This window comes from Microchirus variegatus (genome assembly GCF_963457635.1).
Source record: "Microchirus variegatus genome assembly, chromosome: 19".
NCBI classification, from domain to species: domain Eukaryota; kingdom Metazoa; phylum Chordata; class Actinopteri; order Pleuronectiformes; family Soleidae; genus Microchirus; species Microchirus variegatus.
Window position 1 is genome coordinate 2,625,670 of NC_139820.1, and position 20,762 is coordinate 2,646,431.

The 20,762-nt window shown below is 39.0% G+C and overlaps 1 protein-coding gene across 1 annotated transcript; it reads right to left on the bottom strand.

The window, feature by feature from the left end:
* Nucleotides 1-1,044: 1,044 nt before the first annotated feature.
* Nucleotides 1,045-20,034, bottom strand: LOC310941258 (choline transporter-like protein 2). The gene is made up of 22 exons (XM_083906393.1): nucleotides 19,915-20,034; nucleotides 14,323-14,371; nucleotides 14,155-14,228; nucleotides 13,118-13,202; nucleotides 12,884-12,968; nucleotides 12,677-12,796; nucleotides 12,540-12,600; nucleotides 12,292-12,418; nucleotides 11,256-11,339; nucleotides 11,034-11,146; nucleotides 10,829-10,960; nucleotides 10,643-10,742; nucleotides 9,829-9,921; nucleotides 9,583-9,667; nucleotides 8,440-8,702; nucleotides 7,633-7,727; nucleotides 7,440-7,543; nucleotides 7,258-7,331; nucleotides 6,278-6,348; nucleotides 6,090-6,178; nucleotides 5,914-5,998; nucleotides 1,045-1,614 (listed from the first exon to the last, which is right to left on the bottom strand). Exons 1-22 carry the CDS (start codon nucleotides 19,949-19,951, stop codon nucleotides 1,502-1,504), a joined length of 2,139 nt encoding a protein of 712 aa, XP_083762519.1. The 5' UTR covers nucleotides 19,952-20,034; the 3' UTR covers nucleotides 1,045-1,501.
* Between the last annotated feature and the right edge of the window lie 728 nt (nucleotides 20,035-20,762).

Consider the following 20,762-nt stretch of genomic DNA (forward strand, 5'->3'; position numbering starts at 1 on the left):
TCTTCTGTTGTTGTTGTTGTTGTTGTTGTCTTTGTTGTTGTGGATTCTTAGAGAAAATCTCCTCACATTTATCGAGAGTTCGCTCCACCGACGAACAACAAGCGCTGTGTTGTGTTGCCAATGGCAACCGGTAAACTTACCACTGTTAGACCAACCTGTGGAGACACTGACGTCATGAGATTAAGAGTCAAAAAACGAAATTAGGGGTTAAAACGTCGAAATTGGGAGATGAAAAAAATCGTAATTATGAGATTTTAAAAAAAGTCAAAATTATGAGATTAAAATGTCATCGTTATGAGATAAAACGTAGAAATTATGAGGGAAAAAAAGTCCAAAATGTGAACTAAAAAGTCCAAATTGTGGGATGAAAAAATCGTAATTATGAGATAAAGTAAAGTTGAAATTATGAGATAAAAAGTCCAAAATGGGAAAAAAATGACAACGACGTCATGAGAAAGTCATCATTATGAGATAAAACGTCGAAATTATGAGATTAAAAATCGAAATTACGAGATAAAAAAGTCGAAATTATGATATAAAAAAGTCGAAATTATGAGATAAAGTCGAAATTATGAGATAAAAAAGTCGAAATTATGAGATAAAAAAGTTGAAATTATGAGATAAGTCGAAATGATGAGATAAGAATTCGAAAATTATGAGATAAATCAAAATGATGAGATTAAAAATCGAAATTATGAGATAAAAATGTAGAAATTATGATATAAAAAAGTCGAAATGATGAGATAAGAAGTCATAATTATGAGATAAAAAGTCATACTTATAGGATAAAAACTCTTAGAATGATATGATAAAAAGTCAAAATTATGAGATAAAGTTGAAATTATGAGATCAAAAGTCATAATTGAGATAAAAAGTCAACAATATATATAATACATAATATATATATATATATATATATATAACTATAATAGTAATGATGAGGCATATTGTGAATTTCAAATGATTTTACATGAAACCTTTTCTTTTCTTTCAACACTGATATGGCAACACGTTATTTTATTAGTTTACAATCACTTTGGATGCAATGTAAAAAAAAAAAAAGAAAAAAAAAGAACTTTTACAAACGTTAAACGTTGCACATTAACAATAGATGTGTTTACAAAAAAAGAAAGAAAGAACATTGGAGGTGAAGATGAACCTCACATCATCAGTAATCTCTGGAGGCTTTAATAAAAACACCATTTCCTCTTTGCTTTGGTTAAAGTGATGATAATGTTTGGATGTAAACTGTTACTCAAAATAACAATTGCTATAGTTTTAGTGCAGTTTTCTTTTTTGTATATTTACATCATTTGCTGCCGAAGATTTAGTTTTTAAATCATGGCAAATACACAAAAGTCTGTGACTCGAGCTCTAAAATCATGCACATGTACGTGAGAGTTAATCTGTATCTACACAAACTGTGCAGCACAGGAAATGGCACACGCACACACACACACACACACACGCGCACACACACACACACACACACTTTGGTGACCTAATCCAGAGTTTTGGGCAGCTGCTCGTTGGACTTCTTGAGCAGAGTGAGCAGGTTCTGGGACATGAAGAACGGCCTCTCTGCAGATCCATCGTTGCGCTCGATGTCCTCCACTGTGACACGGACACAGAGTCAGGTCAGATAATAACACAGGAGAATGTTTACGTACTGTGTCTTTACACCTGTGGTTAAAGGAGGTCAACACACTGTCTTTCCTCACTCTCTTTGCCATTTCTGCATTAGTTTAAGCATCAGATTCATGATGTGTTTCAATGCACAGTGAGCAAGTGTGTGTGTGTGTATGTTCACGTCTGTTGTACAAACACGGAGCAAGACGACGGCCTCTTTAAAGTCAAGACTACGGCCTCTTTAAAGGCAAGATATCGGCCTCTTTCTGGCAAGACGACGGCCTCTTTAAAGGCAAGACTACGGCAAGACGACGGCCTCTTTAAAGGCAAGACTACGGTAAGACGACGGCCTCTTTAAAGGCAAGACGACGGCCTCTTTAAAGGCAAGACAATGGCCTCTTTAAAGGCAAGACCACAGCAAGACGATGGCAAAACGACGGCAAGACGACAGCCTCTTTAAAGGCAAGACAATGGCCTCTTTAAAGGCAAGACCACAGCAAGACGATGGCAAAACGACGGCAAGACGACAGCCTCTTTAAAGGCAAGATCACAGCAAGACGACGCCCTCTTCAAAGGTAAGACTACGGCAAGACGACGGCCACTTTAAAGGCAAGACGACGGCCTCTTTAAAGGCAAGATATCAGCCTCTTTCTGGAAAGACGACGGCCTCTTTAAAGGCAAGATATCGGCCTCTTTCTGGAAAGACGACGGCCTCTTTAAAGGCAAGACGACGGCCTCTTTAAAGGCAAGATATCAGCCTCTTTCTGGCAAGACGACAGCCTCTTTAAAGGCAAGACGACGGCCTCTTTAAAGGCAAGACCACAGCAAGACGATGGCAAAACGACGGCAAAACGACAGCCTCTTTAAAGGCAAGACAATGGCCTCTTTAAAGGCAAGACCACAGCAAGACGATGGCAAAACGACGGCAAGACGACAGCCTCTTTAAAGGCAAGATCACAGCAAGACGACGCCCTCTTCAAAGGCAAGACTACGGCAAGACGACGGCCACTTTAAAGGCAAGACGACGGCCTCTTTAAAGGCAAGATATCGGCCTCTTTCTGGAAAGACGACGGCCTCTTTAAAGGCAAGACGACGGCCTCTTTAAAGGCAAGATATCAGCCTCTTTCTGGAAAGACGACGGCCTCTTTAAAGGCAAGATATCGGCCTCTTTCTGGAAAGACGACGGCCTCTTTAAAGGCAAGACGACGGCCTCTTTAAAGGCAAGATATCAGCCTCTTTCTGGCAAGACGACAGCCTCTTTAAAGGCAAGACGACGGCCTCTTTAAAGGCAAGACCACAGCAAGACGATGGCAAAACGACGGCAAAACGACAGCCTCTTTAAAGGCAAGAGGATGGCAAAACGGCGGCAAGACGATGGCCTCTTTAAAGGCAAGACGACAGCCTCTTTAAAGGCAAGATCACAGCAAGACGACGCCCTCTTCAAAGGCAAGACTACGGCAAGACGACAGCCACTTTAAAGGCAAGACGACGGCCTCTTTAAAGGCAAGACAACGGCCTCTTTAAAGGCAAGACCACAGCAAGACGATGGCAAAACGACGGCAAGACCACGGCCTCTTTAAAGGCAAGACGACGGCCTCTTTAAAGTAAGACGACAGCCTCTTTAAAGGCAAGACTACGGCAAGATGACTGCTCTTTAAAGGCAAGACGACGGCCTCTTTCTGGCAAGATGACTGCATCTTTAAATGCAAGATATCGGCCTCTTTAAAGGCAAGACGATGACCTTTTTAAAGACAAGGCAACAGCCTCTTTAAGGACAAGACGACACCCTCTTTAAAGGCAAAACGGCAGCGTTTCAAAGGCAAGGCCCTCAGACAAAACTTTTATGAAGTGATTGTTCAGATTTGGTTTTTCCGTCAACTCGATGTCACTAATAGAGCTGTGGTGTGAACACATCATGATTTATATGGACCTTTAAGACTAAATCAGTCCTAAATAAAACTAAAAAACACTCACCTGCTCCCAAACCAAGCTTCTCGACACACACACACACACACACACACTCGATGATTATAATACAATCACCTTTAATCGAGATTCACAGCCAATAAATATGGAATGTCATCAGTATAATTTCAGTGGAAAAACAAGGTGACAAACGGGGAGAGAGAGAGAGAGAGAGAGAGAGAGAGGTACAAAAAGCATCCAGAGACTTAAGATGTTAGTTTTAGAGCATTCACAAGGTCATGTCAACATCATGCAGCACTTTAGAGAAAGAGACAGAGAGAGAGAGAGAGAGGCAGGTAGTTATGGTGAGTAAACAGCGAGGACGAGCCGAGTGGGTTCCACGGAGGCCGCGGTGGTCGCGCCACGTACGCCGGTCTGAAATACCAAGGCAAGTCGGTGGCGAGGATCTCTTACAAAGACTACAGCCCCCCAAAAAATACATCAAAGGCATACACTGCTGTGTATATATATATATATATATACACACATATATATATATATACACACATATATATATATATACACATTATACACAAGTTCCAAAGAGGGAGAGAGGGTGGGGGGAGGTAAAGACCCAGTATATCAAAGACGTCTGTAAGGTTTTGGCATCAGCTGGTATTATTATTGTTATTGTTGTAAACAGTGAAAAGAGATTGACCATCAGTGTGTGTGTGTGTGTGTGTGTTTTATCTCATAATTTCAACTTTTTTATCTCATAATTGTGACATTTTATCTCACAATTTGGACTTTTTATCTCATAATTTGGACTTTTTATCTCATAATTGTGACTTTTTATCGCATAATCTCGACTTTTTATCTCACAATTTGGACTTTTAATCTCATAATTATGACTTTATCTCACAATCTGTCTCACAAATCTCATAATTTCGACTTTTAAATCTCACAATTATGACTTTTTTTATCTCATAACGTCAGTGTCTCCACAGGTTTTAAAAAAACCCTCCTGTAACAATGCTTTGTGTGTGTGCGTGTGTGTGTGTGTGTGTGTGTGTGTGTGTGTGTTACAGAGGACAAACATCAGTGACAGTAAACTCAGGCACAGGTTTCAGCACACGCTCACAACAAACGTTTCTACACAGTCGTCGACACCAACACTGTTCTAAAACCAACACGACCACAGTCAAGCTACAGAAATGCACTGGGCTTCTTCTTCTTCTTCTTCTTCTTCGTCTTCTTCTTTTTGTTGACCTGCTTCAACCATCGCCGCCTTCTCCAAACTCGTCGTACGAAAACATGAGAGTCGTAACCTGTACAGTTCTTTAGGACAGTGTTTCCCGACCCTGGTCCACAGGGAACACTGCCGTGCCATGTTTTACGTGTTGCCCTGCTCTAAAAACACCTGATACAAATTAAATCGTCAGCTCATCATCAAGCTCAATTTTCAACTTTTGTCAATTTTTTTTCTTTAAATGTTATATTTCAACTTTTGTCATTCTTTTTTTTTTTTTTATTTAAATTTTCAAAGTTTGTCTTAAAAAAAAGAAAATTAATATTTTTTTTTTTAAACTGTAATGTTTCAACTTTTGTATTAAAAAAAAAATATATTTTCATCTGAATCTTTTTTTTTTTTTTTGGAGCAGGGCAACATCTAAAACATGGCATCGTTCCCTGAGGATCAGGGTTGGGAAACACTGCTTTAGGAGGTTCACAAAGCCTCACTTCTTCTTCTTTTATCTACTCCTTTGGTGTTTCCTCCTTCTTCTCCTCCTCCTCCTTCTTCTCTTCTTCCTCCTTCATCTCCTTCTTCTCCTCGTCGTCTTTCTTCTCGTCCTCCTCTGCCCGATCGGCCGTCACCTCCTCGCTCTTCTCTTCTTTCGCCTCTTCTTCGGCGTCCGTCTTGGACTGCAGAGGCTCCGCCTCCTCCTCCTCCTCCGCCTCCTCCTCCTTGTTGTCCTGCTTCAGCGTCGGCTGCTCCTTCAGTTGGATCTCCCCGTCCTTCTGCTGCTGCAGAGGCGCCTCCTCCTCCGGCTTCACGGCTCCTTCCTCCAGCTCGGCGCCGTCGTGGTCTTCGTCGAGCCTCTTCGTCTTGGAGAGGATCTCGTGGAGCTCGGGCGACATGAAGTACGGCCGGTCGGACGAGCCGTCGTTCCTCTCCAAGTCCTCGCCTTCTCGGGCGTGTGGTGCGTTAGATGTTTAAGGGGGGGGGGGTTAATGGAAATTAAAAAGGGGTGGAAAATGAAAAAGTCAAAGGGGGGAATTAAAAGGGAAACAGACAAAGAGAAGAGTCAGAAAACAGCAGGAAGTGGAAGAAGAAGATCCCAGAAGACGACGACGACGACAGAGTGGAACGTTACTCACAGAAGCAGAGGAAGAGCGTGTCCACACACATGGCGTAAACGCTGAAGAAGCCGTGGGCGATGAGGTACGAGCCCACGACCACCGTCTGCGAGACAAAAAAAAACGCACACACACACACACACACGTCAGCGACGCTTTGGCTCGGAAATCACGTTGACGACAAAACGTGAACTCACCATTATTGGCACCCAGTAGTAGTTGAGAGACGGAGCGGCGTCCTCCACCGCTTTGATTCTTCCAGAGAAGAAGAAGAAGGAGAAGATTCCTGCACAAGAGACAACACAGAGGACAACTCTCTCTCTTTCTAACCACTCGTTTAAGAAAATAATAAAAAAACAAACCCAGAGTCAAAACAAACTCTTACCAACGATGCCGACGATCAGCAGTTTCCCCAGAAACAGGAGGAAGTCGGTGACTTTGTCTAAAACAGCCACTCTGAGCGAAACAAGGGCAGGACAAGAGGTTAGTGAGTGCTGCAGATTATCGGATGAGATTATATTTGTTAATTTAACTGAACATAAACATTGGATTTCGAATGAAATTGTGCAGAAAGAAGAAATAACGTCATAACTATCTAACTTCTTTAAAGATATCTGTTCCTCTTTTTCAAATAGCTTCTTATGAGCCTTGAACGTCTGCAGGATATCGTAAGAAATTAAGATTTTCGGTTTGATTGAGTAGAGTGTAGAGTATAAATATATATACAGTATGTATATATATAAAAATATATATTTATATTTACAGTTTATATATATTTATTTCTATAAATAAATATATATATACATATATATATATAGATACACATATATATATATTTACTGTTACAATTTACACATTTTAAATTAAAACTTAATTACAGCAGTGTAGAGTATAATTACAAATATGTATATATATATACATATTTACAGTTTATATATATTTATATATAAATATACAGTTTATTGTTTCTATAAATAATATATATTTTTATATATACACATATATATATTTATTTACTGTTACTATTTTCTCATTTTAAATGTTAACTTAATTTATTGATTTATTTCTATTAAAATATATTATATTAAAAATACAGTACCACGTGGAAAATATATATATTACAGCAGTGTAGAGTATAAATATATATATACACACATATATACACATATACATATATACACATATACACATATACACATATACACATATATATATGCATATATACAAATATACACATGTATACATATATACACCTATACATATATACACATATACACATATATACATATATACACACATATATATATATTTTTTTTTTTAAGAAGTAAAAAAGGATTAAATATAATCATAGGATGAACTCCCCACCTGACAATGTTCCTCATGAGAAGGAAAAAAGCGTCTCGGGCCGACGGGCAGAAACTCTTTCCATAGATGGCGATCTACGACAAACACAAACAAACAAACAAACAAACAAACGTGTTTTAAAATGTGCGCTCAGAGGCTACGACGCGTGCCGCGCTGTCGTCTCCAGCTACAGGAACTCTCACCATGATGTAGGCGTTCCTGTTGAGGAACTTGATGCACTTCTCCAGACACCAGAAGCAGCACTTCATGCAGCTGAGCGTGAATTTAGCACATTTGTTCTGAGCACCTGTGAGACAACGGAGCAACCGTCACAATCAACGCATCTGTGTCTGTAACATAACCGCGCGGACTCACAGACATCCGTTATTATCTGACCTTTCAACTTGTGGTCCAGATACTCCAGGACGACCCTGATGACCTGGACCACAGACAGGATCAGGGAGCCAAAGGCCAGGGAGCCTGTGTGGTACCTGTTGCAAGGAGGAGGAAGCAGTATGTTACTATCCAAACCAGCAGGTGGCAGTAGTCTGCATTTGTAGACCTCGTGGAGTTTCAGCTAAAGCTAGGTTTATAGTCGCCGTAGTGTGCCGGGGCGCGCGGCAAAAATGGCGTCATATCCTGTGTCAAACCGGGTGCGTGAAACATCGAGATACGGACAGCAATTTTTGAGACCATATCTAAACGATATGCGGACGTTTTATCCGGCAGCATACGTTGACTTCCTGCTTATTCTATTATTAATATATTATATTAATATTAATAATATTTTGGTTGTACGCCCCCTGCCGCGCGCCATCTGCGGAGCACCGCACAACAGTGTCACCCATCCCACCATCCCCCAATTGGGGTACCCCTGAGACATACTTCGTAAAGAATTTGTCAACAAGGTCGCGTGAAAAGCGAAACTTTTGAGAATATATTGATCCTGGGTATCAAATTAAACAGCAGAATCTGGGCTACAAGGCTGTATAAACCTATTTTAAATGTGACTAAACACATCTCAAATAACAACTAAATTACATATCAAACTTCGTAAACTACGCAACCGCTGCGTCAACCCACTTTGTCCAAAACACACTCCATACGGCTTAACTGAACGATGAGTTCTGCTGCTTCTCATTGGCTAACAAAGCTGTCAATCAACATTTTGATTCTTTTTTTTTTTTAAATCTGTCTTCTAACCTGAGGGCGCGTCCCAGCGAGGCGAAGATGGGAAAGGCGGGAATGTCGTCGGGCTTCTTGAAGGCCCAGTAATACGAGGCGAAGGCCCCCGACAGAGTCACCTGACCCAGCGCCGTCACAAAGTTGGCGCACCAGAAGAACAGGAAGACGTTGTAGAACTGGAACAGGATGAGGTACTTGTGGTAGAGGGTCTCGCCGCCGTAGAAGGCGAACAGACAATCTGCGTCTGGACACTGAGCGGAGACGTTGGAGGTGTTGAACGTCTGCGGGAAAAAAATTGGGTTATTGAAGCGATTTTTATAGAGCAAATGAAAAGAAAGCTGTGACGATACCGAGGTTAGCAGAAGCATCATAGTTTCCTTCTAAAAGGTAACAAACTACATGGTGTGAAACTGCCGTGACTTTGTTTTCTGCGCGACACGAACACACAAACTCGCGACACGTAAAGCGGTTCTTTTTCAGTGTAACTGAATCTTTAGAATCGGTTCATTTGAAAGATTTGCTCACACACCAGACTCCTCTGTTATTATAAATATTGCGATTTTGGCGATTTCCTTTGCTAAATGTCAGAGATAAGCGCAAGTTTTCAGGATTTTAAAGTCTTTTGAAATGAGCTACAGTTCGGCATTTTTCGGCTTGATTCTTGCGTCGAACGTCTAGCTCGTGCCTCGTCCAGCGACGGTGTCGCATTTTTAGTAGCGGTTCAGCTCGCCATTAGTGACCTGAGCGGCATCAACGTTTAACGCATGGCGCATTTCCATGACGACTCACTGGAAAAAGACACGCGTAACGTCATGTTTACGTGCCGCGGGACCGGAGTCCAGAGGCAACGTTTACCAGTTAGCTCAGTCAGCTGCGTTAGCTCCTTTAGCTGCGTTAGCGCGCCTACAATCGAACTGGAGCGTTCTGTTTATTAAAGGAAAAGAGCAGCTCTACAAATAGCCAGCGTACCTGTGTACTGCGTATGTGCGCCTCTGTTTTTAAAGTTTAGCGTTACTTTAGAGACTCATTTTAACAAGCGGGAGTCATGCGTTAATGTGCGATAACGCGTTAACTTTCCCGGCACTACATATAAAAAAAGTTGGGAAAATGTCCACAGACGTCTTCAAAGATTCCATTTTCATGTGATATTTACAGACGTACCTTCGGGTCGCAGGTGTCTCGCGAGAACTCGCACTCAGAGTTGTTGAACACTTTGTAAATCTGCTCGTTGGAGGTCGACAAGAAACTGATTAGCGCTGTTAAGGCGACAACAAGGAGAGGACAATCAACAACAACAATAACAACAACAACACACTATTGACATCGAGTTCACCCGCTGCAGCAACAGTGACATATAACTGTTATATTATATCATCATCATCATCGTATTGAAAAGTGAAAGGATACACGGCAGTGACGGCCCAGTACGCGATCACCACGGCGAGGAGGGTGAAGGTCAGCAGAGGGTAAAACAGAGATGACATCACATGTCCAACAGCTCTGGAGACAAAGAAAAGGATTACTCTTATCATTAGCATGCATATATATATACAGAATAATTCAATAATAAATGTGTTTATATTATTATACAGCTGCTTTGATGACATCAGCGAGCAGTGTGGGATCATGGGAACTGTTTTATTGCCTTGTTTGGTTCGCCCCCATGTGTTTGAGAGAGCAGTCGCGATTCATCGGTAACTATTAAACGAAATAACGCAACATACACTAACTCAAAATTAAAATTTTGAGGAAAAAAATGTTCTATTTTAAAATATTCTTTTGAGTAATTTGCTTATTTTTGAAGGAGAAGCACTTTTTTTTAAAGAATATAACACATTTAGAGAAAGAAATTAAAATTTTGATTTAAAAAATACACATTTTGAGAAAGAAAAATTAAGATTTTGAGAAAAAAATTAAGATTTTGAGAAAAAAATTAAGATTTTGAGAAAAAAATTACATTTTGAGAGAAAAAAAATTATGATTTTGAGAAAAAATTTAAATTTCAAATAAATTGCAATGATGTTAGCACAGTTGAAAACAGTTTTATTTTCAATAAAAATCATTATTTCTAATCTTGTCAATGTCTTGACTATATTTTCTAATAATTTAAATATAGTTATTTTTTCCTTAAATGTCATTTGATAGTGCGACGTAAGCATGGTTAGACAGGTTAGACTATTTTTGAACATTAAAAATAGGCAGATGTTTCATTTGACCTGACCTGCTGGCCTCTTTGATGAGCGCAATTGCAATCAAGATCCTCTTCCTGAGGAAGATGAGCAGCAGAATGATGACGAACTCCACAATAGCCAGGATGATCACTGGAAAATAGCGAACGAAACGGATTAACAAAAAGTTTGTTTTTTATGGTTTTACGGTCATGTTAAAAGCAGTGTTTGTGCTTTACTGAAGGCGAGCCACGTCTGTCTGATCTGCAGGTAAACGGCAAAGTCCGTCTGCAGACCCAGGTCACGGATGGTGACGTCGGCGCCGGGTTCTCCCTTCAAACTGGCAAACTCCATGTAACAGTGGAAGATGCCTGGAAAAAGGGTTCATTATAATCATTTTTATTGTTATTATTATGTTAAATCATCATTTCAAGAAGCACTTACCATATCCAATGACAAGAATGACCAAAACAATCATGATCCACACCATTATACCGGCCAGGAATCGCAGCAGGACGATGAAAATCAAGCTGACGACCATGGCGATCACCAGACCACTGAGAGCGGACACATGCACGTGTTTATGAAAGCACTGTCTAATGGTTCTTTTTCTGTGCAACCAGCATTAAAAAACAATAAAGGGATGGATAAATAATAAAGACTCACAGTAATATCCAATGCCAAGACTGAGTGTAGTCTTCGAAGATTCGCATTGCCACCTGCCGAGCTTCGACGACCATATTTGACTTCCTGTGGGAAAAGGAAAGTGTTTAACGCAAACATCGTTTCCAGAAATCAGACTGAACACTGAACATGATTATTGTGTGCAGCACGACTGTATTTAATAAGAACACATTGAAAAAATACAAATATTTTAATTCTAACATGCATTTTTCTCCTCCCTGAGCTACATGTATGTCGTCCAATAAGTCAAGATTTAGTATGTCGTCCAAAAAGTTGAAGAAATGTCAAAATTTTGTATGTCGTCCAAAAAGTTGAAAAAAAACATCCAAATTTTTTTTTAATGCTGTATAAAAAGTTGAAAAAATTTCAAAATTTAGTATGTCGTCCAAAAAGTTGAAAAGATGTCAAAATTTAGTATGTCGTCAAAAAGGTTGAAACAATTTCTAAATTTAGTATGTCGTCCAAAAAGTTGAGAAAAATTCCAAATGTAGTATGTCGTCCAAAAAGTTAAAAAAAATTCAAAATTTAGTATGTCGTCCAAAAAGTTGAAAAAATGTCAAAATTTAGTATGTCGTCCAAAAAGTTAAAAAAAATTCAAAATTTAGTATGTCGTCCAAAAAGTTGAAGAAATGTCAAAATTTTGTATGTCGTCCAAAAAGTTGAAAAAAAAAACATCCAAAATTTTTTTTAATGCTGTATAAAAAGTTGAAAAAATTTCAAAATTTAGTATGTTGTCCAAAAATTCAAAAAATTTCAAAATTTAGTATGTCGTCCAAAAAGTTGAAAAAATATCGACCAAAAAGTTGAAAAAATTTCTAAATTTTGTATTTCGTTCAAAAAGTTGAAAACGTTTTAAAATTTTGTATGTCTTCCACAAAGTTGAAAAAAATTCTAAATGTATTTCGTTCAAAAAGTTGAAAAAATGTCAACATTTTGTACGTCTTCCACAAAGTTGAACGTCCAAACAGATTTCCCCGGAGCACGTGTGTGACAACATAATGCTGTAACGATGACTCACTTGGATGCTTCCAGCACATCAGACGCATTGATATTGACGCCCTCGCCAGAATCGAACGTGGTCTCGTTGCCCACCACCACCACTCCGCCTTTCAGCGTCCCCAGGGCGGGAAGGCAGCGGCGCGTGACTGTGGAGGAAGGAGATGACCGTCAGTGTGCGCGTGCGCGTACGTGCGTGGTTCTGTTTTGGCTTCACCTCCACTGGAAACTTGTCACGTGGGCGAATCCCAGAACAAGATTCACACTTACAGGCTTTGCTTGGCATCAGCAGGGCTGGACACAGGCCATCCCTCAGAAGCTCGGGGGGACTCTGAGGTGTTGTAGAACAGCCGTGAATATAGTTTCCAAACGACATTTATGTGAATCATAATAATTATTATTATTACCTTTGCAGCAAAGTCCACTCCGTCCTTGCAGAATTGCTGGTAGTAATCGCGGTCTTCTCTGCCGCCTAACTTGGCTTTCACCAGGGTAAGATGCCGGTCTGGGCAGGTTTCCACACATAACTGGACACAAATAACAACAGTTAACGCTGTTGGATCGAAGACGACAGTGGCAGCGTTCATTAAAAATAAATAAAAACAGCTTCCGACCTGTGTGGTGGGACACTGGAACTCCAGCAGCACCAGAGGACTGGCACATTTCAGTATGTTGAAGTAAAACAGAAGAGGCTTCTTCCTGTCGTTGAAGATCGAGTGAGAAAAATACGCTGTTACTCCCAAGTCCCAAATACAATTACACATCTCATGTGACGAGGTAAGCTACACCCAAACAGGCTCAGGTTTGCAGCGATCACTGCACCAACATCGTGAGGTCACCGGACTCACTCGAGAGGCGTCCCAGCTTGTCCGCAGAACTGGCCCCTGCTGTCTGTGGGGTAGATGACCTTCCTGGGGTCACCCTGAGACCAAGCTGTGTGTGGACACATGTGGTCATTAAAATACAGGTAACAAAAACAATATATTCTTGCTATATTATTAAAGTAAATAAACTGGCATGTTTGATTTATGCCAATAAACCCCACTCATTGTTTGGGGAAATTAAAAAAAATTTCCATATTTAGTATGTCGTCCAAAAAGTTGAAAAAAGTCAAAATGTAGTATGTCGTCCAAAAATGTCAAAATGTAGTATGTTATTCAAAAAGTTGAAAAAATGTCAAAATGTAGTATGTAGTCCAAAAAGTAGAAACAATTAAACAATTTAGTGTTGTCCAAAAATGTCAAAATGAAGTATGTAGTCCAAAAAGTAGAAACAATTTCACAATTTAGTGTTGTCCAAAAATGTCAAAATTTAGTATGTCGTCCAAAAATGTCAAAATGTAGTATGTAGTCCAAAAAGTTGAAAAAAATTCATAATTTTGTGTCGTCCAAAAATGTCCAAATTTTGTATGTGGTCCAAAAAGTTGAAAAACTGTCCAAATGTAGTATGTAGTCCAAAAAGTATAAACAATTTCACAATTTAGTGTCATCCAAAAATGTCAAAATGTAGTGTCATCCAAAAATGTCCAAATTTAGTATATCATCCAAAAAGTTGAAAAAATTTCCAAATTTTGTGTTGTCCAAAAATTTCTTAAATTTTTATGTGGTCCAAAAAGTTGGAAAAACTGTCAAAATGTACTATGTAGTCCAAAAAGTTGAAAAATTTCAAAATATAGTGTCGTCCAAAAATGTCAAAGTTTAGTATTTCGTCTACAAAGTTGAAAAAATTTCAAAATTGAGTATGTCGTCCAAAAATGTCAAAATGTCCAAATTTAGTATATCATCCAAAAATTTTATAAATTTAGTATGTCGTCCAAAAAATGGCACAATTTAGTATTTCATCCACAAAGTTAAAAAAAAATTCAACATTTAGTATGTTCTCTTACCGAGGATTCCCACGGCAAAGTATCCCAACAGGGCCACGATGAAGAGGATACAGCAGAGAACATCTGTGCAGCCCCTGAACACAGGAGACCAAGCACAACTTTATTACCAATCTTACACTAGGAGAAGACGTGATGACGACGACGAGTGATTAAACAGATCTCTCTCACCTGTTGTGAATTGGGCCCTTGAAGTTTGGATCAAACTTCCTGGAATCTCCTGAGAATTAAAAAAAAACAGCTATTATTATTCCAGCATAACACCACACACATTCCAGTTTAAACAGTGTTAATAAATAAAACAGATCAGCTACCAACATTTGAGAACCACGGGATTAGACCAAAATAATCCCTATTAGGTTTAACTCCTCATCTCAAAACACCATGATCAACATTGTCCACACTTTCTGAAAATGCCCTCGTTTTAACATCTACAGTAACTCCTCAGTCACTGCGATCGTACCAAAGGTGTCCCAAAGGTGTGATTTAGAAGCCTGAACTTGACTCTTTATGGCGGCGTTCTCTCATGTCGTCGTGGACTCGCAGTGATGATCTCACCACAGACAGGACCACGGTGGTTTCTGAGGTGTTTCCATGGCGGCTCGCGATGTCCACGGGGAGCTAGGGAGCTCGGTTGCTAGGCGGAACAGTGAGGAAGAAGAAGAATCCCTTTTGTTCTGGAGTCTGTCTTCTCTGTGTCAACACAGTTTATGTCTCTTTGTACAAAACCAAGAAACAATGACTTACTTTGCTGTGTGTGTGTGTGTGTGGATTTTGATGAAAAACTTAGATTGTACAGTTGGATGCAGATCCAGACTATAGCTCAGAGAGCGTCTCATAATCATGTGTGTGGAAATAAAACGGAATTCACTTACTCACAGTTGTAATTACATAGAAGAAAATTAGGCGGCGCAAGCTAATAAATTTCATAAGTCTGTAATGAGATTTGGCGTCGAGTCACATGACGTACGTCCACGCACCGAAGCCAAACAACACCAGGACACGTCTGTGTGGTTCTTTTATCAAAAGTTGAAACATTTTAAAATTTAGTATGTTTTCCAAAAAGTTGAAAAAATTCAAAATTTTGTATATCGTCCAAAAATGTCAAAATGTAGTATATCATCCAAAAAAATGTCAAAATTTAGTATGTCATCCAAAAAGTAAAAAAAAATCTAAATTTAGTATGTCATCCAAAAAAAATTCTAAATTTAGTATGTCGTCCAAAAAGTTAAAAAAAATTCAAAATTTGGTATGTCATCCAAAAAAATGTCAAAATTTAGTATGTCATCCAAAAAGTAAAAAAAATTCAAAATTTAGTATGTCATCCAAAAAAATGTCTAAATTTAGTATGTCGTCCAAAAAATGTCTAAATTTAGTATGTCGTCCAAAAAGTTTAAAAAAAATTCAAAATTTAGTATGTCATCCAAAAAATGTCTAAATTTAGTATGTCATCCAAAAAGTTGTTGTGTGGAAATGACACTGAATTCACTTACTCACAGTTGTAACTACATAGAAGCTAATAAACATCAATACATGGAAAAAAGACATCCTGAAGACAACAGAGGACATTTTCAGAAAGTGAGGACATTTTTAAGAAGTGCTTTCTGAAACAGTCCACACTTTCTGAAAATGTCCTCATTTGTCCTCACGTCCTGTTGTCGCTGCCTGGCGCTCACACGTTTACATTATCCACACTCTGCTTCTGCCCACGCAGCTTCTAAAAAAGGTGTCATACTGCACTGACTCCACAGATCCACGTTGCCGTACCTTGTCGATAGCTTTTTGTCATCCTTGTTGTTATTTTCCTCTCAGAGTTCTTGTCATGGAGGCTTTTAAATATCCCTCTCTCTCTCTGTGTGTGTATATATATAACAGCTGTGGTGTCTTTGAGTCGACTTCCTGTAATAAACTCCTCGACTAACTCTTAACTTCCTTCTTTTAAAGGCTCCGTCAGTGCTCTCTCTCTCTCTCTCTCTATCAGGGGAATAGCAGCAGCAACAACGCCGTCGACGGGGGAGTTCGACGCAACAAAAGTACCAAACATCAGCTGTGATTATACTATAACTGTATATAACATATATATATATAACTTTTAAACTATCTTTGATGCATGGATCATGTGTGGCATCAACTCTGCACCCCCCCCCCCATCACCCTCACCCTCGCCCTCACCCTCCATTTCCTTGCTTCCGCTGCTTCGCAGTTTTGCAAATGCACGCAGAGGCAGCTGCAGCTGTGAGGTCACGTGATGGAAACAAACGGCGTCATCTCATCGTCAAACCACCACCAAACACTTTGAACATGGCATCACAACCATCTCTTTACAGGGTGGAGACGATAAGACGCAGAGTTACCCATGTTTAAAGAACACACGGGTATAAAAAAAAGAGGGCAAACGTGGTGGAACCTCTCTTTAAGGACTGCGCAAACCCCGATGTTTGTGACCTGGACGTTAATGTAGTGGTTGGACGTTAAGGTGCTGGTTAAGGCTAAAGTAAGATAGCCTCACCGTGTAGACAGAAGTACAAATGTGTGTGTGTTTGTGTGTGTTTCAAAGGAAGTGATGACGTCACGACTGATGCGATCCACTAATGGGCCCAGAGGGGTTATCAAAATGAGCCCATCCCTGACCACCTTAATGGGTTAGTGGCCACTTTGTGCATGTGTGTGTGTGTGTGCGCTTGTATTTGTTACCTCTCTGGGACTTCATAAACACTGACCCTGTCAGGACCAGTCGTCCTCATGGAGAGTCAAACCTGGTCCTAATGAAGGAGGAGACCTCACCGCTAACAAACCCAGTCACTAAGTTCAGGGCTAGGATTTTAAATTGTGGTATGGGTTAAAGGTCAGAGATGTGGTTTTTGTTTAGCTTTTTGGCTAACATCATTGCACAAGGGGTTTTCTAATCATCCAATAGCCTTGTAATGCGATTAGCAAACACAATGTACCATTAGAACACTGGAAATGGGCCTCTATACACCTATGTACATATTCCATTAAAAACACAGACGTTTGCAGCTAGAATAGTCGTTTACCCCATTAACAATGTATAGAGTGTATACATTGTATACATATTCTGATGTGAAAAGTGGTTTTCCTTCAAAAATATGGTCATAAAAAAAAATTTCTCAATTTTTTTTCCCTTAAAATTTCCAAAAAGAAATATTTCAAATTTCTATTTTTTTCTCAAAATGTCATCATTAAATTTTTTTCTCAATTTTTTTATTTTTTTTTTCTTCAAATTTCAAAATTTTATTTCTTTTTTCTTCAAATTTCAAAAAAAAAAAAAAAATTCTAAATGTTTTAATTTATTTCTCAAAATGTGTTATTCGTTGAAAAAACGCCATTAGCAAACACAATGTACCATTAGAACCCTGGAAATGGGCCTCTATACACCTATGTACATATTCCATTAAAAACACAGACGTTTGCAGCTAGAATAGTCGTTTACCACATCAACAATGTATAGAGTGTATTTATGGTTCATTTAATGTTATATTCATTGAAAAAAAAGTGCTTTTTCTTCAAAAAATAAGGACATTTCTAAGTGAGCGCTAGCGTAGAGAGGAAAACAACTCCCGACAGTCATTGCCGGGATCAAACGGCAACAGAGTGTCTCATATTCCCACACAGTTTTAAATGACAACGTGCTCATTGTGCGTGTGGTAATGCATCTGAGCGTTAGCCAGCTTTATATCGACTGGGAGTCTGCTGAGTCTGCAGCAGACAAGGCAGAGCACAGACGAGACGGTGCAGGCTGCAGCCTGTTCGTCCGTCTGTCTGCATGTACGCACGTCAGCCTGGAGGACAGGAGGGAAACTTCAAAATAAGACACAGCTCAGTAAAAAAAACTGCTTTTTGACCTTTTAGCCTTCACGGGGGTGGCAAGGGGGGAAGGGGGAGTCCACAGAGCTGCTGACACGGTAGCAGGAAAAGCAAAAAGGGGAATGATGGGATCTCTGTTTGGATTAAACTGAAGTAAAGAGGATGCAAGAGGGCGTGGACTCTTGGGGAAAGGGAGCGCCGTGCGTTGTGAAAGACGTAAATCGACCAAGCCAGACAGAATTAATGCTGTATTTGCATGCCGATTATGAAATACCAGGCCAAACCGTATGGTTTTTGCGACTTCATGACTAAGCAGACAGCACTTGCATGGACCAGAGGTTAAGGAAACCACAGTGTGGGCTGATGGGGGGAAAATGCATGTGTGACACCCATGGTAATCAGCAGTGAGTCATGTGTGTGTGTGTGTGTGGTTGGGACAATAACAGCTAGCTAACATGTGTCAGTACAGTCATGTTCTTCTGTTTTTATGCCACCACTGATATCATACGCTCTTTTAACACTTTAGCACAGTGGTTTCTCCCCAACCCCGGTCCTCAGGGAGCACTGCCCCGCCATGTTTTAGATGTTGCCCTGCTCCAAAAACACCCGAGTCAAATAAATGGTTAAGCTCATTAAGCTTTATTTAAAAAAAAAAATACTTTAAAGTTTCAACTTTTGTTAAAAAAATCTTGAATTTTGTTTCAACTTTTGTGTTTTTTTTAGTTATATTTCAACTTTTTTTTTAAAAATGTAAAAAATGTAATGTTTCAACTTTTGTCAATTTATTCATTTTTTAAAATTAATGTTTCAACTTTTTTCTTTTAATATAACTCTTCAACGTTTGTAGTTTTTTTAAATGTAATGTTGCAACGTTTGTCTTGTTTCTCAAAAAATTTAATGTTACAACTTTTGTTTAAAAAAAATCTAAAATTTTGTTTCAACTTTTGCCTTTTTTTAAAGTTATATTTCAACTTTTGTCGTTATTTTCCCCAAAAAGATTAAATGATTCAACTTTTGTTTAAAAAAATCTAAAATTTGGTTTAAACTTGTGTCTTTTTTAAAGTTGTATTTCAACTTTTGTCTTTTTATAAAAGTTTTATATTTCCACGGTTGTCTTTTTTCAAAAAATGTAATATTTCAACTTTGTTTAAGAAAAATCAAAAATTTTGTTTCAACTTTTGCACCTTTTTAAAAAAGTTATATTTCAACATTTTTTTTTATTTCAACTTTTGTAAAAAAAAAAAAAAAAATGTAACGTTTCAACTTTTGTCTTTATTTTAAAGTTATATTTCAACGTGTGTGAGTTTTTTTTTTCTTCAAAAAATGTAATGTTTCAACTTTTGTTATTTTTATTTTTATTTTTTTAATGTAACGTTTCATCTGAATCATGTGTTTTTGGAGCAGGGCAACATCCAAAACATGGCAGGGCAGTGTTCCCTGAGGACCAGGGATGGCGAAACACTGCTTTAGCACAACACCCAGGTATAAAGACAACAATTTATAGGGTATTTAGGGTCAGATTGTAGTAGATTTACCAACATCTGAAGCATCTGAAGCATTCACTTGTTATTATTGTTATCCTCATATTCTATTCATATCTGCTGTTTTATTGATTAATGAGGATGTGACCGATGCTGTTAAAGTGGAGACGAGTCGCTTCCATTAGAAACAGCACAGTTCGTTCAGTGATAAAAGGTAAAATAAAAAACAAAAAAACATGATTAAAGGCTCATTTAAAAACGAGCTTGTGGGTGTGGCCTGCCGTGGGAAAAACAAGCTCGCGCTGGTGGATGTTGTGGAGGAACCATGAGGTCCACACCCATTCATCCACTGCAGTCATTGTTTCCACGTCTTCTCCAGTCAACAACGGTGGAGAAGAAGGAAAAAAGAGGGGGAAAAAAAACAACAAGTCAAAGACCGAGGAGACGTCGCTCTTACCGTATTTGCTGTCCGGTTTTTTCTCGTCGTTCTCCATTTTTCTTTCCCGCTGCTGCTCAGACCTCAGACTTCAGACAGTTACCATGGAAATGTCGCGAGGACGGAAAAGACATCAGTTACACTCTGACCACGAGAGTGAGAGAGAGAGAGAGAGTGTGTGTGTGTGTGTGTGTGTGTGAGCGACGCATTCCTGGATAACGGAGAGAACAGAGAGCCAATCAGAGAGCAGAGCCTGATGACTGACAGCTGCGGCAGCCAATCCTCGCGCGCCTCACTTGTGACAAAAGCTTCTTCTTCTTCTTCTGTTCTTTTGGACTCGCTGCTTTGGCTTTAATGGAATGTGTTGAGTGTGTGTGTGTGTGTGTGACTGATGAATACGGTGGCCCTGAGGTGAAAAACACAAATGCAAATCAAAAAACACATACAAGACATACAATAACGAAACGACAGTATATTGTGGGTAGAAATTCTACATTAAAAATTCATATTTGGGCCTCCAAGTGACATATTTGACTTTCTTTGAGCTTCTGTAAAAATATTTTGGTAAATAATTTCTAGCTATGGATGGTATATCTCACTTCTACACATATGTGACTACACTCACACTCAGTGTCACACATTATTACTGTACCAATGTGGACAAATTCAACATTAAATATGCATGTTTGTGCCTCCAAGTGGCATATTTGACTATATTTGAGCTACTGTAAAAATATTTTGGTAAATAATTCCTGGTTATGGATGGTATATTTCATTTCTACACATGTACGACTACACACACAATCAATATCAAACATTTTTACTTTACCAATATGGAGAAATTCAACATTAAATATCCATATTTGGGC

Excerpts from the sequence above, each read along its gene's own strand:
- LOC310941258 (XM_083906393.1), bottom strand. The coding sequence starts at position 19,951 with ATGGAGAACGACGAGAAAAAACCGGACAGCAAATACG. Across the intron at positions 11,147-11,255 it reads TCTTGGCATTGGATATTACT|TGGTCTGGTGATCGCCATGG; the intron begins GTGAGTCTTTAT and ends GTCCGCTCTCAG. Across the intron at positions 7,332-7,439 it reads ACAGGAACGCCTACATCATG|ATCGCCATCTATGGAAAGAG; the intron begins GTGAGAGTTCCT and ends TGTTTGTCGTAG.